Source organism: Clarias gariepinus, chromosome 14 (assembly GCF_024256425.1).
Source record: "Clarias gariepinus isolate MV-2021 ecotype Netherlands chromosome 14, CGAR_prim_01v2, whole genome shotgun sequence".
Lineage (NCBI taxonomy): Eukaryota > Metazoa > Chordata > Actinopteri > Siluriformes > Clariidae > Clarias > Clarias gariepinus.
Genome location: NC_071113.1, coordinates 7,444,559 through 7,457,962, shown reverse-complemented (window position 1 = coordinate 7,457,962; position 13,404 = coordinate 7,444,559). Strand labels below are relative to the sequence as shown.

At 39.3% G+C, this 13,404-nt stretch overlaps 1 protein-coding gene across 2 annotated transcripts in view; it reads left to right on the top strand.

Moving 5' to 3' along the window:
- Positions 1 to 672: 672 nt before the first annotated feature.
- LOC128541223 (transient receptor potential cation channel subfamily M member 4-like) overlaps positions 673 to 13,404 on the top strand; it is a 34,046-nt gene continuing 21,314 nt past the window's right edge. Inside the window, exons 1-8 of one of the 2 annotated variants that reach the window (XM_053511550.1) lie at positions 673 to 1,041; positions 1,321 to 1,382; positions 5,063 to 5,243; positions 5,836 to 6,016; positions 6,517 to 6,680; positions 7,122 to 7,299; positions 9,208 to 9,272; positions 10,558 to 10,794. In XM_053511550.1, the coding sequence (XP_053367525.1) occupies positions 952 to 1,041; positions 1,321 to 1,382; positions 5,063 to 5,243; positions 5,836 to 6,016; positions 6,517 to 6,680; positions 7,122 to 7,299; positions 9,208 to 9,272; positions 10,558 to 10,794 (1,158 nt within the window). In that variant the 5' untranslated portion in view covers positions 673 to 951. The remainder of the gene's footprint in view (positions 1,042 to 1,320; positions 1,383 to 5,062; positions 5,244 to 5,835; positions 6,017 to 6,516; positions 6,681 to 7,121; positions 7,300 to 9,207; positions 9,273 to 10,557; positions 10,795 to 13,404) is intronic. The other variant, XM_053511549.1, reaches the window with a different exon arrangement.

The following is a 13,404-nucleotide window of genomic DNA, read 5'->3' as shown; positions in this document are numbered from 1 at the left end:
TCTTTAATTTAGGACTGTGCTATTCGTAAGTTTTTTATTTTATTTTATTTTTTTATTTATTGATTTTTTATATAATATCTCATTTTATTTTTCACATAAGAGTCACATATCTAGTGCCCGGGAACATCCCACAAAAGCTGAAGTTTCGGAGCTGCTCTATCCCAGTTGTCCAGCCATCACAACTTGTCAAAATCACTTAAATCCTTACGTTACCTTAATCTTTCTGTTTCCAACACATCAACTTAAAAAACAAAAAAGGTTTATTTGCTGCCTAATATATTTCACCCACTTCCAGCCGCCATAGTAACGAGATATTGAGAATGTAACCACTGTTGGAAAGGCCAAATTGTGGTGACTAGACGACTGGGTCAGGGCAAGTTCAAAACTGCAGCTCTTGTGAGATGTTCCTGGTCTACAGTGGTCAGAACATACCAAAAGTGATCCGAGGAAGGAAAACCTGTGAATTTTTGACAGGGTCATGGGCGGCCAAGGCTCACTGATGCACATGGAGAGTGAAGTCTGGCTAAGAGAAGCGCTAGTAGTGTAGATCAAATAAAGTAACCATTTAATGATAAAGGTGGAAGAACACAAACTGCATAATTTTTATGGCGGCAAAAGAGGGAACTACTCAATATTAGATGGGTGGTCAACATGTTATGGCTGATCAGTGTGTATATAGTTGTTGTGTCTAAAATAAATCCTATTTATTGTACTTGTTTTGTTTCTCGTGTACATATTTTGCTCGAGTATAAATTGTCTTTTCGTTCAGTCTATGTTGTTAGTGAGAGTTTGGATTGGGACACAGCCGTGACTTGATACAGTACACTCCTTTTACGCGTTCCTCTTTCTTTTGTGTCTGCTGTAACCACACCCAGCACTCGGAGAGCTGTCAGGTGAAGGAATGAGGTTTCTGAACAAAAACCGGACTTCCGAAGAGAAGATCAAAGCGACATGAAAAGGTTTTCGAGCCCGAATAGATTGGACATGATCGGTAAGGAGGCGGACGGAGTAGACGCAGTGTCCAAATCCGAGAAAGACCAGGTGAGAGACACCGCGCAGGCTGTGGTGGGCAGAACTGCATGGAAGTGTTTTTAAAAAGATGTATAGAAATCCCGGCCTCGAACCTGAAAAACAAGAAGTTAAAACACACACAGAGGCGGTTTATAACTTCATTAATACACAGTCGCAGCGCGCGCTTTAGTGGATACATTGTTTCATTGTTTCGAATAACATTATGTCATACAAAGCTTTTAGGATTTCTAACAGCTCTGAAACATTCCTTTGGTTTCCGTGTCAATGAACAGATGTCTGTTTTTTTAGGGCTGGATCGCAGCTGTAATCAAGAAAAGAGTGTGTACGACGTTTGTGGAGGATTCCTTCAGGTGAGCCGTCCAGGTTTTTTTTTTTTTTTAACGACAAACTTTTTTTAATCTATAGAGCCATCGTACGCATGCGCACAGGATTTTTTTCCACGCCCATAAACGAATTCCTCTTCATATAGAGTGAATTCTGATAATGCTTATGTTGGGTATTTCTAGCTGTCCTGAGAGTCCCCAAGAAGACATCAGCATATAATTAGATACACAAGAAGTTAAGCATGAACATTGTCCCACTCCTCAAAAATGATTGAAAATAATTTGTAAAGATTTGCAAACACAAACCGTTTTGGGTTATTTGTAAAATCGTAAAAATAATTCAATTTTAAGTATATATGTGTTTGCATTTATTAAAACGTAGTCCTGGGGAAAAGAAAGTATGCCATCACTTAATTATATGTTTCTATTTGTCCAGGTTTAGATAACTATTGTATGATGCAGTGGCGTAGTGGTTAGCACTCTGGTCTCGCACCTTCAGGGTCAAGGGTTCGATTTCTGCCTCTGGTCTGTGTGCCCTGTGTGTGTGTGGAGAGTCCTCCCACACTCAGAAGACATGGAGATGCATCCAAATTGCCGGTGCATGGAGATGCAACCTAATTTGTTGGTACTTTGTGGCACTAATGTGTTTGGCACTCTGTCCAAGGAGTATCCCGTCTCGTCTCCCAAGCTTCCTGGGATAGGTTTTAATTACCCTCTATCCCCCCCCCCCCCCCCCAAAAAAAAGCTAAAAAAAAAAACAAAAAAAACTCTCATTTTTCCTAAAAAAAAAAATCAACATTTAGAAGCCAGGCTGAAAAAGGTAATTATGTCCCATAATTTAATAACATGTAGAGCCACATTTTTCAACAACAACCTGAAGTCAACATTTTTGTAGGCGTTCATAAGTTGCTCTCATAAGCTGGGGGAAGGGTATCGAGCTTTCATGAAAAGCTGTCTAACACATTCCATTCCACTCAGCTGAATTTGCACGCAAAATTATGTGAAATGCAGCAGTCATGCAGGAGCCATGCAACAGAGAGAATAAATAAATGAAAATATATACATGCATATAACTGTGCATGCAAACATAAGAGGGGGGAAAACTAATGAAAAAGAAGGAAAGCAAAAATCAAAGGTAACAATAATAATAATAATAATAATGCATGGAGAAAGTGCACTCAAACATGAATCATAATTGAAAAAAAGATAAAGATGGGATTAATAAAGAATAAAATAAAGAATAAAATAAAGAATAATATAAAGTGGGATTGTGCTGCATGAATGATTGTGATTCTCTCTCACGCGTTCTCTCTTGCACATGATTCTCTATTTAACATGTTTATTAGCCCTTGAGTGTCTTATGAATATTAAAATTGCTACAAACTCAATGTAAATACTTTAATGTTACTGTAAATATTGACATGTATTTCCTTCCTTGGATAACACGACATCACTGCCCTCACTCATGCTTTCACACTCCAGCAAGTGTGTAACTTTGCTGCAGTCTGTAATGCACTTGGATATTAATTTATTTTTATTACATTCTTGATCTGTTCAGCACTATTATGACTATATCAGATATTTTCCCTTCTTTTCCATGTGATTGATGCCTCATGCAGCTGTAAATGTCTGTTAATCTTAACCAGATTACACGAATATTTCTGCTTTTCTTTACACTTGGAGAGAACAAAGTGGCAGAGTCTCGTGCCGGTGCTCTCCGGCTACAGGTGGGACTATGGCACATATGTCCCATTCCTCCATTGTTTATAGGTCGGCGTTTATTCCTTAATGGAGTTGTTATCATATCTTTAACACCTCTGTAATAGTTGTAGCGCTTAATGGCTTTGAAATTGAATTTGAAGGTGTGTCCAAGTTTGGATGCACCTTCTACTGTAGGGAAAATATACACCTTTTAGCATAATAAATTCCAAAATGATTCTTTATTAGCTTACATTATGTACAGTATATATTTTTTTAGATAGCCAGTAAAAATAGAGAATTTATTAGAGAATTATACTGTATATACTGTAAACACATTTAAATTGCAATTACTGTACACGCATAACACCTAATGTGTTAACATGAGTTGATCATGTCTTTATGTGTGCTTACAACAAAATTGCAATCACGTAGAAGATGTTTTGTGAAATAAATATACATTTAGCTAAAATGTGTTCATGTTCCCCATGTATGAGGACCTTTGGGGCGCTCTGTGTTATTGTTTTATAAAACAACCTAAGTTAGCTGTTGCAGTGATTATGCTGCCATTATTAGGCAAAAATGTCTTATAATAATCCCGCTGAATTTGTCTGATCCTGTTGGCTAGAATTTTGACTTATTCCTGGCTTTTTCCTGCCAACTTTTCCTGTGTTGTTCTGTCCTGCTGGATCAGCGTTATAGCTGCCAAATCTTATAACGCTGGAAAATTTCAAACAACTATCGCATTCCTAGTGTACACACCCCTGCAACTGAAGCCACGATAACTCATATCAGATATGTTTTCCACCTTTAGTGTGATACAGATCCCTTTGTTGTTAGTAAAAACTTTGGTGTTTTTTTTGTGGGTAGAGCCTACTTGGAGGCAAAATAATTCCCAGAACATGTTAAGTAATGCTGGTTGTTCAGTTTATCGGAATATTCGGTGCATCTCGGAAAATTAGAATATCACAAAACATTTAATTTTCTTACTGATTTAGTTTAAAAACACACCAGATGCCCCATTTTTATCTGGGTTTGAAACTGGCACTAAGGATGCCCTGCCTCCAGTGGCTGGGTTAGAGGCATTGGCTAGGAATCAAACTTGGCCACACATTACACAGAGGGACCAGTGCTTCGCAGATCTTAGTGCAGCTCCTTAATGTCGCTGTAGGTCTCTTCATTACCTCCCTGATAAATTTATTCTTGTTTTTGTCAATTTTGAAGGAACATCCTATACTTGGTAATGTCACTATGATTCTGCCCTATTTTCTCCATGTCTTAATGAAGTTCCATGCTTAGAACCTCATATCTAATGTTGTATCACTAAGCTCTTTCACAGACGAAAATTTGTGGATAATCAGAATAATTTCATTGATGACGGTGAATGTGACAGTGAATTTTGAATGTGATTAAAAAAAAAAAAAAAGCTCACACAACTATACAACCAGGTTCTTGTCTTCTTTTTCAGTTTTTTCCGCGGCCAAAACATATATTTTTTGTTTTTCACTTGAATTATCAAAATTTTTGTGTTGCATACTTCAAACAATGGAGTGTAGAATTTTTATCTCCATTTCATAGCAACAGTAAACATTTAGTCATTTCCTTTTTTAAAAAAAAAAAAAAAAAAAAAAAACACTTTACAAAGCAGACTGTTACAGTTTTTATGACAAACGATCAGGACGGTGATCAGTATACTGGTGATGATGAATGCTGAGTGATTTTTTCTAATGAAAGATAGATTCATCCTAGTCCATGCCTTAGATAATCTGTGCACAGTTTCTATGTATCTGTGCACAGTTTCAGTTTCTGTGCACAGTTTCTATTTTCTTCGAAGGCTATTTTTCTTCTAATCTAATTCTCTAAATCGTGTCTAAAAAAGGAAAATACTAATTACATTCACTGTATTACTGGTAATAGTTTGATGCCCCGAAGTTGTCAGTATGGGATGAAGGTATTTTATGGTGATGTACTAACAGAAACGCATGCAACATCTGTCCTATGTCTTGCAGCAATGGTCGTCTGTGTCAGTGTGGGAGTGCGAGGGACAGCCATACCTCAGTCTCCCTGAACGATTACTTCAGTACGGCCATCGTCAGTCACTGGGACCGTTCCCAACACACATCAGAGTCTCCCACAGACGCTTTTGGAGAGGTGGAGTTTGCAGGGGGAGCCAGCAAGAGGCACAGCTATGTGGGTGACAAATTTCCACCATGAATCCACGATAACGAGTTTTTATAGTTTAGATTTAAATATTGAAATCCATGAGGTCATGTGGTCTAGTCTTATTTCTAAACCACTACAAAAAAGTATCAGTAAAAATTGTTGGAATGGTAAAATGCATTTGGTATGGGCTGCAGCCGCGTATCATTCTTCCCCGCAGGTGTTCAATGGGGGTTAAGGTCATGGCTCTGTGCTCTGTGCCACTCAGACCACTTTTCCAGTCCAACCTTGTTAAACCATGTCATTTGCCATTGCTTTGTGAACAAGGGTGTACATTGTGATGCTGGGACAGGTTTGAGCCTCTTAGTTCCAGAACCACAGACTGGTGTGATGGTCAGGTGTCCACATACTTCTGATGAGAAAATGTAGTGTAAGTTTTGGAACAGCTCCAAAGATAGTTTCCCAGGTAAGGATGGCATATGTACAGTATGGCGACAGGGATGTGAAGAAACACTATTGGAATGACTGATGGTGTATTTTTACTGTGGGTCTGTACAGAATTAATGAACGCAATTGAAATATGGCCGTCTTTCATTTTTTCTTTCTTTTTGGTTTGCCACAGTTTATACGTCTTTCCTGGGATACTCCTCCTGCTACCGTTTATTCCCTGTTGACCAACCACTGGGGCCTGCCGTCTCCAAACCTCGTGGTTTCAGTGACTGGAGGCGTGGGGAAAACTAAGGTCAAGAGCTGGGTGCGAGAGGTTCTAAGGCAGGGATTGGTCAGAGCAGCCCAGAGCACAGGTACAAATACGGTCAATCTTTAGAAATAATAATTAACTTCAGCCACAATCAGGCAACAAGCTTACTCTGTTGAAGTGCTTTAGGGACTGGATATTTTAAAGCTTATTTACATTCAATATTTCCAGTTTCTTCAGACCGATCTAAAACTTCTCACAACCCCATTAAACATCACCATCCAGAAATGCACTGCTCATTAGTTATATGACATTTTTATACATTTATATATCGAATCTTGTTATATTGAACGCTTTAAATTTTCACGAAGGCTTATTAGGTATTCGATGACCGCACTCCTAAAACATAGTTTGTTCTGTTAATGAAATAATATGATCAGTTTCCAGCAAAGTAAGATAACTCACTTTAAAGTGTACTTTGAGATAACTTTTTTTTTTTTCATTTTGAAAAAAAAAAAAAAAAGTTTGTTTTAGATAAATTAAGATAGATTGGCTTTTGTAAAGTTTGAGTTTCTCTCTCTCTCTCTCTCTCTCTCTTACACACAGGAGCATGGATCTTATCAGGCGGACTAAGGGAGGGTGTTGGCAGGTATCTGGGGGAGGCTGTGAGGGATCACGCTATGGCTGCATCCTCAGTTTCTAAAGTAGTGGCCATAGGCATAGCTCCATGGGGTTCGGTCCGAAACCGAGAACAACTAATCAACCCAGAGGTAGGTCTTAACCTTGTTGTGTAAAATACTAAACACATTGCTGTATGGACTCATAGCAAAATCCTGTACACCGTGCAAACATACACGCATAAATATGAGAGAGAGAGAGAGAGAGAGGGCTGATAAATCCTACTTGATAAACATGCTTTCATTTTTCTTGCACAACTGATCCAAACCATCCTTTTCTCTCTGTAACGAAATGAATTATTAATATTACAGAGATGTTCAGATACCTAACTTTTGGTAGCTAAAGTAATCAATATTTATAAATAATACACGTCTTTGTATAAAGAAGTTTTTTTTTTCCCTATTTACATATACTATTGTAAAATAATAATATTTTTAATATACATAAGCATCTTAATCCAAGAGCAAAGTGAACACACACATAGCAAAGCAAATCAGTCCTTCAGTCCCATACCTATATTTCTCTTCTCTTAGGGAAGTTTTCCTGCCCATTACTTTGTTTCAAACTCATCCAGAGACTCCTGCTTCCTGGATAACAACTACCAGGCGTTTCTTCTTGTGGATGATGGAAGCGTAGGCCATAAATGTGTGGAGGATGATTTCAGAGCACGCCTGGAGAGCTACATTTCCCGGCAGCGCACAGGAAAATCAGGTGGGGCGTTGTATGTGCAGTATACAAGATTAGATATCTGCCAGGGGACAAAAGTCTGTGGGTTCTATCTGTAGAATTCTGTCCCAAGCGCCTAGCACTTATATGCCTCGTCTACAGTACAGTATGTCGTCAATGTTCTCTTTATCTTGGTATTCCAACACTGTCTCTACCTGGTGAAGCCTTTCTCCATGTGCACAGCCCCAGGCCACATCCGAAATTCTAAACATTTTCACTTATAATAGCTTTATAAATGTTTAAAATGATAGAGAATTCATTATTCTTCTCTAAATGAAATGGACATTTCCCTAGACTAGACCAAAATATTCGATTTGATTGATAAAACAAATATGAAATTTATTAAAACCGTGTCTATTTAAATGTACTATCTTGGCTTATAAAGCTGGTATTATACTAGATATAAAGTTTGTGCAAACTAATAAAGTATACAGTTATGTATTAAGGTAACATTATTAAATTCTGCGGCTTGGTGGGTTAGTTGTTTGCACTTTGCACCTCCAGCTGCAGGTTCAGTTCCGCCTCTGTGTGCATGGAGTTTGTATGTTCTCCCCGTGCTTGGTGGGTTTACTCCGGGTTCTCCGGTTTCCTCCTACTGTCCAAAGACTGTAGGAGATTATGCTAATTGCGTTTCCAAATTGCCTGTAGCGTGTGAGAAGGTTGACTGGAGCTCCTACCATAGTTGTAAAATAAGAATAATTACCATGATCACCACTGGCCTCAACGCTCCCTAGATGGACTACAGAGGTTCCTACAGTAGATGGATAAATGGACAGATAATTAAATGCTACCACTTTCTCATAATGGAGTTTGCAAGTGCACAACTAAGCAGAAGAAAAGAAGATAAGCCTGCAATGGCAGTGTGCATTTGTAAAATGATAGGATACTTAATTTAGGCCATGCCAAAGAGTCACTCATGGTATTTTCTCTTACAATGTAAATACATTTAGCATAGCATGAAGGTCGAAGGCTCTTCTCTTCCTCTTAATTGGCAGATCACAAACTAACTAGGAGCGTACTGCCACCTACTGTGTCAGAGACTGTACCTAACCAGGTTAAATAGGCGTACAAATCAAACTAGGCCTTTTGATTGTGCAGTATAACAGAACACAGTGATGAGAGTAAAAGCTCACTTTATTTCTCTACTGTATATAATCCCCTCCTACACTAATGCACTTATCCCGGTGTTTCACTAGAGCTTGGATACCAACAAGGCAGAAAGTTTTCTTAGTACACCGGAGCCATGATCTGAAACACTGGCCTCCCAGGAACTCCTTAAATGGCCCAAATGGCTTGGACTGAGGTCAGGACTGTACAGAGGATGTGGAAATAACTCCCAACTGAGTTCCTGTAATGTGTACACAGACAAATGCGTCTCTTCCGCAATTTATCAACAATGACAATTTATCCGTTCATTTTAAAGCATCCGGCGCTAAATGTTTACAAGAATGACTGTAGTGGGCTCTGAGCCACCTCAGCCAGGTTTATCATTCATGAACTTCAAATGATCTACCGCAGCAAAGAGTCTCATCATCTTACTGTGCTTAAATTCTTTTGAAAATTTCAATAAGTTTTACTCCTTCATTCACAAGAAATTTAATCACAAGTCATCATGACTTGAAAGCCCCCTTATACAATGAGGTACGGACCGACAATCAGGCCTTAAGTTGAAATAACCCAAAAATGTTATAAACAATTAAATATACATTAAATAATACATATATTATTATAAAATGTTATATTCCAAGAGCAGTTGCTATAACCCTCATTTTCTTTGTACCGGTATATAAAGCAAAAAAATCTGGTCTCATTTTATGAGTATACACATCAAGTGAGACGCATGCATTATGTGTCTTAGATTAAATAGTTCTTTGTAATGATCTGTTTGTATAGGAAGTGGGAGCATGGACATCCCTGTGCTCTGTATGCTGGTGTCAGGAGAGCCTTACATGCTTGAGGTCAGTTTTACACTAAACACCTAAAATGTTATTTTTATTGTTTGTAACAATGGATTTGCTTGAAGATACAGTTTCTTTAGGCATTTGTAGAAGAAGGATTTTGTTGCTATTGTCATAAATATTTTGCATTAAAAAATATATATTTTTCATAGAAAAAAATATAATATAATAATGTCATAGAATTAGAAAGGTTTTTACAGGTAGACCCCGACTTACTAACAAGCCCTGACCTGGGAGCCTGTTCATAAGTCAGATTTGTTCATAAGTCTAACAATGTAAAGCACTCAATCCACTTGACTAAATCTGCCCACACTGCCATCAAGTGGCCAAAAACTGTAAATGCGCCTAAGAAAATTATTCTCACATGTCAAAAGCACATTGTTGTCTCCGCACATTTAAATCGCGAGGGGAATCCTGAACGCCATATTAGCTGTTTTCCACTGTATTGGACTGTGAACTCTGTTTTGTTAAGGATTTTCCAAAATTAGGATTATTTACATTATTATAGGACAGACATTTTCTATCATTGTGTTTCAGGACTGAGTCATTGAAATTTATTGAATTATATGAGTTAGTGAGGTCGACTCATTTTTCCTGCACCCCCATCACGCACATATACAATATACCGGTCTTTAGACATTTCATGCATTTACTTACACACTGAAAATATTGTATATTGTGGTGTGGGCGGGGCGGCGGCTGACGACCAGCATGCCTTGCAGGGATGTCGGTGTGTTCACCATGATGGGGAAAGGTGTTTGGGTTAGTGACTTTGGCCCTGTTGTGTGTGTGTTGAGGAGTGTGACGTGTGAAATGTGCTCCAGTTCAAGCTAGTGCTGAATTGGATGTAGGCTCCTGAGTGAAGGTGCTGCTCATGCCATACCTGCTGTGTGCTAAATAAAGTACTCCCAGCCATTGCATTGGGTAGCAAATAAGCTCACTCGTCTCTCCAGCATTCTTCCCGGCGTAAAAACGCTACAATATAATTGTATCTGGTGCGCTGCAATGTCTATTTTTTGTACAATAAATGTGACTTACTGCCAGGATTGAACAGGTTGTAACTCGAATGTTCGTAAGTCTGGGACTACCTGTACCTTTTTTTTTATTTTTTTATTATTCACAAAATCTGATGAGCTACACAGAAGCAGCAATATTAAATATTAAATATTTGCTCAGTTGTCTGTTGCTTCAGTATAATAAGATGACTTGTGTTCAGGAAATTATGGTAAATGTATGTACATATGTATTGAGTATAAAATGCTTGTTCTCTCTGCTTATGTCTTAGAGAATGGATCTCTCCTTAAAGAAGTCTATCCCTTGGTTGGTCCTGGCAGGCTCTGGGGGATTGGCTAACTTGGTAAGCGACGTCCTTGACAACACATCAGCTGCACCAAGCCTGCCTGGGTCGGGGACAGAAGGCGAGGGCGAGGCGGCTACCAAAACAGATTTTAGGGGAAGAGTAACGGAGATAATGCTGAAGCACTTTCCCTCTGAACAGGACACTGACAAACTCGTAGACAAGGTAATGAATGATGTGAAATGATGGAATAGCGTGTATGAAAATCAAACTATAACACTGTTTGTCATGGTAACTGTTTTCATTTTAAAAGAGGATAACATCATCAAACATTCTGTTCTTCAGGAATTATGTTCTCCAAAAGTTTTCAGATTTTTATCTTTAAAGTAGACTAAATTCTTGCACAATAAAACTTGTTTGCAACGCTTTTAATTCAAAATCGGTTAAAACACAACTGATATTTTAACTGTTGAAAATTTTCTTATGACAGTGGAATGCAGCTAACCTTTACACCAAGTTACAACTTATTATGAGTCTACTATTTAAACTATTTACACCAACATTATCACCATATAGCATTAACAAATTAACATTGTCAGTTATCTACCAGTAAACTGGTAATAGGATCATAGGCACCCAAGGCTCACCCATGCTCGCAGGATCCCACAGGAAAGCCGATGCAGCCAAATTTTTGAAAAAAGTCAATGGTGGTCATGACAGAAAACCACCAGAACACCTATGCACAACAGCCTGCCGCACATGGAGCCCAGCAGACAAAAATCCCAAGGCTGCCATCCTAGCTGTCCAACACCCATAGGATATCCTGAACAAACATATCTAATCTACGGTTTCCCCATCCCACAACACACAGCACCCAAACAATCTGATGCCAAAGTCTTGAGACGGCAAAACCTTTACCAAAGGTCTTGTCATGCCCAATATATATATACTGTATATATATATATATATATATATATATATATATATATATATATAGAGAGAGAGAGAGAGAGAGAGATACACATACAATATATTAGTGTAATATTTTTTAAATCATCAACAATTATATTATTATTTGGACGTCGTCACAAGTGAAAGTACTGATAATGTTAACAACCTTATTGATATTTTAAAAATAAGCTTTAAAATAAAAAGATAAGCTGTTCCAAATAATTACCCAGAATGCAGTTCAAAAACTAAATGGGTTATATTATATGAGTTATAAAATATTTGAAATATTTGTTGCATAGATGTCATTTTGTGAGAACAGGATGGACAATAACCAATCATCCAGAACTCCATCCATCTGGACAAGATTTATCTGTGAATATTAATCACGGCTCTACAGCCAATCAGGGGCGTCTGTGAGCTCGCGCACGCGGAAGGAGCGGCTAGCGCTTTCCACCGAGTGTGTTACTCCGCCCCTAACGGTGCGTGAGCAAGCAGTTCGAAAAGATGCGGTTGGCTGACGTCACGCGGTTCGGAGGAAACACGTGATAGTCTTCGGCCCTCCTGACTGCGTGGTAGTAGTAGCCTTAATGTGGGAGCCCCCTAGTGACGGGGAGGAATTGGCTACGACTAAATTAGGGGAGAAAATAAAAAAAAAAAAACAACAACAAAAAAAGATTTATCTGTGAATAAAACGAATGGTTATGACTATAACCTCTGTTCCCTGAAGGAGAGGAACGAGGTACAACACATATAGTATGGGATATCACGCCCTCTCGTGTCCTGGCTGAAGCCACCTTTATTCACGCCGTAAAGGCAGGCAAACCTGTGGTGACGTAGGTGTAGCCCCGCCTACACCTATAAACCATCGTCGCCACGGTTGACCCTCAGTTCGATAGCCGCTCTTCGCCGAGCGTAACTATGAGGCGGGGCAGCAATGTGTTGTACCTCGTTCCTCTCCTTCAGGGAACAGAGGTTATAGTCATAACCATTCGTTCCCTTTCAGTCGATTCACTCGGTACAACACATATAGTATGGGACATATATTCACGCCCCGCCGAGTATCTATCAAAGTTAGTCACAAGAACCCTGACAGCTACTCTACTGCATTAAGGACCCCGCAGAGAGGACACAATGAGCCACCGAGGGGGCCGTTATATCAAGTCGGTAGAACCGGACAAAAGTGTGTGGTGAGGACCAACTGGCTGCCGCGCAAATCTCGCCCACAGACATTCCTTTGAACAGAGCCCATGATGTTGCCATAGCTCTCGTTGAATGTGCTTTCACACCCAGAGGCAATGGGACACTCTTGCTACTATAAGCTAGTGTAATAGCCTCCACAATCCAATGGGAAAGCCGCTGTTTAGACAGCGCTTTACCCTTTACTGGACTGGCAAAGCAGATAAACAGTTGATCACATAAGCGCATATCTACTGTACGGTCCATGTACACTCGTAGTGCACGTACGGGGCACAAATTATGCAATTTTCTCTGCTCATCAGAAGCAAAAGGAGGAGGAAAAAAGCTATAAAGGTCAAAGACCATAGAGCTATAATCAGTGGAGACGACCTTCGGTACATAGGCCGCGTTCGGCCGTAGAGTAACCTTTAACCCATTAGCAGCAAACTGCGTACAGGATGGATGCACGGATAAAGCGTGGAGATCGCCCACTCGTTTAGCAGATGCTAAAGCAAGAAGAAGTGCCGTCTTATATGAAAGAATTTTCATATCTATAGACTCAACTGGCTCAAAAGGAGGACCACAGAGGGCCTCAAGCACTAACAATAAATCCCAGGACGGAACACTGGACCTCGTAGTGGGTCGCAGACGTCGCACTCCCTTTAAAAACCGTACTGCCAGCGGATGAGCCCTTGGTGACACTCCGTC